The 4,720-nt window shown below is 44.5% G+C and overlaps 1 protein-coding gene across 1 annotated transcript; it reads right to left on the minus strand.

Moving 5' to 3' along the window:
• Positions 1 to 377: 377 nt before the first annotated feature.
• Positions 378 to 4,118, minus strand: LOC104515921 (dynein beta chain, ciliary-like; the record flags this gene model as incomplete). The annotated part of the gene is made up of 3 exons (XM_010160089.1): positions 378 to 516; positions 834 to 991; positions 4,014 to 4,118. Coding segments are annotated over 3 exons (402 nt in total), but the record flags the coding sequence as incomplete, so codon positions are not given.
• Positions 4,119 to 4,720: the final 602 nt, after the last annotated feature.

Consider the following 4,720-nt stretch of genomic DNA (forward strand, 5'->3'; position numbering starts at 1 on the left):
CTGTGATTCTGTGAACATCTGACAAGACCGGGAGACATTAGGCTGACATCATAAACCCCCTGAAGAGACTAGAAAGCCAAGGGTTGCTGATTACTACCCCAAACATGGTGTCATTTTAGCCCACTGCAAGATCTCTTCCATTAATGCAGCTGGTCAAACACTTTTGTTTCTACAGATCCTCCAGTGAAGCAGCCTGAAAATTTCATTTCTCTGATCATCACAAACCTTCTCTTCTCCCAGCAGCTAGAGCAAATGCAGTCATTACATAAAAGTTGTGAAGCTTTAGCCATGCAGCTGAGTGGCAGAGTGCTGTCACTGTGCCCATTTTGGAGATCAGCAAGTTTCATTCTCCCATCCAGCCACAGAAGCAGGCTCACCTGTTTGGACAAAAGCTCTTTGCAGAGTCGGTACAGAGTAATGAACTTCCTGGCCAACGTCCGGGCCTCAATGAATCCCTCAGCCACCAACATAATTTCACAGATCAGCTCAAAGTCTGGCACAACCATTGCGCATGGCCTAAAAACACAGGCAAGAAAAGATTGCAGAACAAGCATCTCTTGACTACAGATCTTAGAGGAAGTGGATTTGCATCTTTATCTGCCAGGTCTTCACCTATGAGCCAGGTCACACTCTGCCTTTCCCGCTGCAAGGGACAGTGCTCATTTGGCCTGCTTGTGCATTCCCAGACCCACGCTTCTTGCAAAAGGCAGAAACTATCTACAAATCCCCAATGCAAGTGAATTCCCCAGGGAAATGAAGTCAAGCTTGGATGTTCCAAAAGAGAATTTCTGCCATTCTTATAATACAGGTCACAAACCCTGACCTGAACCCACCTGAAGAGAGCTTTTAAATTCTCAGGCAGCTCAGTTCGCCCTGCATAACCAGGGTTCATGGTGATGAAAATGCCTACTGAGGGTACTAATTTAATGTCTTCTCCAAGAAAATTGAAGGATTTCTTCTTCTCCCGTATTGCATCCTGCACACTCTTCACCTAGAAACCAAGACAGTATTATAGTACCCATGTTCAGTTACAAAAAACACATCAGATAGCAGTGCTGACTTCCTTACATTTAGCCCCATGATGAATGGGGCTTATCACTGTTTTGTTTTGGTTTCTTTTGCTAACCATATAAAGCTTTATACACTATTCAGAGTAAATCTGTGCAGCAATATCAATCTCCCATCACAATCAAACTCTGACAAAGCAGAAAAGACAGCTGAAGAAATGGGGCAATCAAAGTGCAAAGGAGTGCAAGAATTTGCAACTTTTCTCCATAAGACAGGTGTGGGTCAAGAAGAGCAACTTAAGAGTAGGAAACATCCTCAATGCTGCCTGCATCTCACCTTGGCTTTTGACACCACCTGTGGGACACTTCTCAGCACACCTCACAGCTCTTTGAACTTCCCAACCTAGCAGGAGGCTAGATGTATGAGATGAGATGCAGGGCTGTCCAGGCATCCACAACACAGCCAACACCCAAATGTGCTCCCAAGAGTCTGACACAATATGGGGTCCTGATTCCCTTCACTCATCTTCACCGCTCCCCACACACCATTGCTCTTCATGACATCCCAAAACCCTCCTGTGCTTTCTCTAGGCCCAGAAAAGGAACAGCGTTTCCCAAAAAACCTGGTCTCAGCTCAATTGCAAACTGATCACTTGACATCACTTCTGAAGATTTAGGTACATCAGATGCTTAATTTAAAACCAAAACCACAAGGCAGAAGATGTAAAACCTCCCCTGACACTTTCACTGACTAATATTATATTATTTTTCCTATTTGCCTGATTGCAGCTTTGTTTTTCTCATTCCTCACCTTTCACAGAGAGCAAGTTTATTAAAGCTAGATCACCTTTCTGCAAACAGTACTTCAGCAAGGGAGAAATCTCTTTATATTCACTACTCTAACCTTACTGCTGTTTGCCATCTTAAAGTTAAGCAATTAATCGAATTTTTTTCTGTAAGGAACCATATCGACATTAGCTGCATGACTAAGACAGCCAATTAAACATTGCCATGGTTACATTCCTAATAGCAGCCAGGAGACATGATGATGGAATGACAGAAGTGCTGCTTTCTTCAGATGCTGTGCTCCAGCCAGGAGCGAGGGAATCATTAGCAGTTGAGTCATATCTGGGCTTCTTTTGTTCAGCTTCCCTTTTTATTTTAAGATCCTCAAAGACTTTTTTCAATGACAACTTTAAACTAGAACCTGATGGAAGAGAAATTGAGAGGGAACGATACATAAACTCCTGTATCCGCCTGGGGCTTCTTTGGGATGTCTTGTAAGGTACCAGTTAAGAGTGAAAGAGAGATGAGAAGAGTGAGGAGTTCATGGAGACGTTCAGAACAACATCTTTGACCGAAACATTTGCAAAAGTGTAGAAACTTCTAAGCTCTAGATTTTTCTTTCTGCAATAAGGAGCCCAAAACAGGGTCTTGGAAGAATTCACCACCTCAGTCAGACACTGGGATCCTAAAACCTGCACTTAGCTGACACTTGGGTCCAGAAGAACTTAGATACTTTGTCATCTCAGTTTTCAGCACTGAAGCCTCCTCCCAGGCTCATAATTTTCAGTTCTGCCCATGTCAGAGCTGTCTCAGTCTGGGCAGTGCAGTTGAGCACACACCCTCTGCTCAAACTGCCCTGGTAGTTGGATCTACCTGGCATTTTCAGAGGGTGACAGTTAGAGTTAGGATCTTGACATCATCCAGACACAGCTCTCATTCAAAGCAAGGTCCAGAAGAGGTAGCAGGGCCTGCCCCATTCTGCTGCCCCATGGTTATATCTAGGCTGCCCCAAATTTCAACCCCTGCCAGAGGGGATTCACAGCCACAGCACTTACTCTGGGTGCCCCTTCACCACCCACTGGGCATGCAGAACCCAGGCACGTAACGCCTCTCCTGCAAAACTTTCCCCTGTATAAAATAATTCCAGATTTCCTCATGGGCTGGTAAGAGGAAAGTAAGGAGGAGACAAAGTGACAGATTACATATAAGCACAAGAGAATAGGACTCTCTGGCATGATGGAAAAGGCAGTTGCCTTTCCAGCCCTTCTCCAGTGATGGCTGCTGTGCTTCTACACCAGACTCGCCAACAAAATGCACTGAACGGTTAAACTATAGAGGAGACAAGAAACCATGCTACAGGAAAATCACCTATGCATACCCAGGCACAGCTCAAATAGCTCTCTCCTAGCTTTAATCCCACGCTGCTAGGGTATCCTAGGCAAGCGCATAAGCAAGGGCTGCAGATCTGCCGCAGGTTCCAGTTACTGAGTCACCCAGCTGACACCCTCTTTCAGGATCACCACATTGCACCCATGGGGCTGCACACATTCCTCCTAGGAATTATGCCACTCAGCCAGGAATATCCTCCAAAGCCATGTTGCAGAGCTCTTATTACATACAGTGGAATTAAATCTACAGCCATATGAAAAGAGAAAGAAGGAAAGAAGACTGCACAGTTGTAGTGACAGGCAACGGTTAAGAAATTTAATCATTAATGTATTTTCTGAATATGACACACAAACTGTGCTTGACTGGAGGTAACAAGTAACCCCCAGAAGTCCAACAGACCATGGATCTGCCCCAAACACCACCCCTTTCCTCCATGAAAATCATGCCCTACATGGCAGACTGAGTAGCCATAATACAAGGCAGTTCTACTTTTTAAAATGATACACAGGATTATCTCACAGCACATTAGTGACATGAGTGTCTTCCTCAGGAGGAACAGTAGCCACATTGTATACTGATCTGGGAAAAGATGCTACAAAGAATTGCCTCAACACAAATGCTGAAACTGGGGTAGAAGAAACAGAAATATTTGCAGCACATAACTGCTACATTTTGTCAGTGCTGTGATATCCATGTGATTAATCTTGGGATATAATCCCCCACCTGCCTACACATGCAACTGAAACCGATGACATGCACTTTCCGTATTTACCCTTGCTGCAGCATTGCTCTGCTTTGTTGGTATTTATTTACGAGCATTTCTCCACTTACCTGTACAGCAACCACAGAAAGGACCTCAACTGAGATCCTGTTAAATTCATCAAAACAGCCCCAGGCTCCTGTCTGGGAAAGGCCTTTGTAAATATTCCCACAAGACTGGAAAAAAAACAAAATACAAGAGTGAAAACACAAATGGAATCAACCCCAGAAAAAAAAAATTTGATTTTATTTCCCAGCCTGTTTATTTATAGCAATTTACAGTCTATTGTGGGTATTTAGAAAAGTGCATGGTAACAGCAGGCACAACTCAATTATAATATTTATAGCTCTGCAGAGTTTGCCACTTGATTTGCTAATTGCACTTTCTTGATATATCTGTGCACTAGTTTCATTTAAAGGTCACCTGTGCAGAATTACTGATGGCCCCGCTTCCTGGGAGAGCCCATAAGCTGAATAAAATATGATCCAAAGCTACCAAAATCACTGTACCATGCCAGACCGACAGAGAGCAAGACTCAGCCCACCAATTCAGTGTACTGCAGCGGCCGGGGGCTTCAGCATGTTTCTTGAAGAGGATCCCGAGAAACCCAGGACAAGCCCCTTCCCATGCCAGGGACTGTCAGCCTGCAAGCAGGCCAGCAAGAAATGACCGGGATCAAAGTACCAGCACAGCCTTGGCCTTAACTGAACAGGCCTAAATTTTTGAGGCTTTGCATATGGAATCTAATGGAGGTGGGGGTGGGGTGGGGGAGTGAAGG

Source organism: Eurypyga helias, unplaced genomic scaffold, assembly GCF_000690775.1.
Source record: "Eurypyga helias isolate BGI_N326 unplaced genomic scaffold, ASM69077v1 C16181167, whole genome shotgun sequence".
Taxonomy (NCBI): domain Eukaryota; kingdom Metazoa; phylum Chordata; class Aves; order Eurypygiformes; family Eurypygidae; genus Eurypyga; species Eurypyga helias.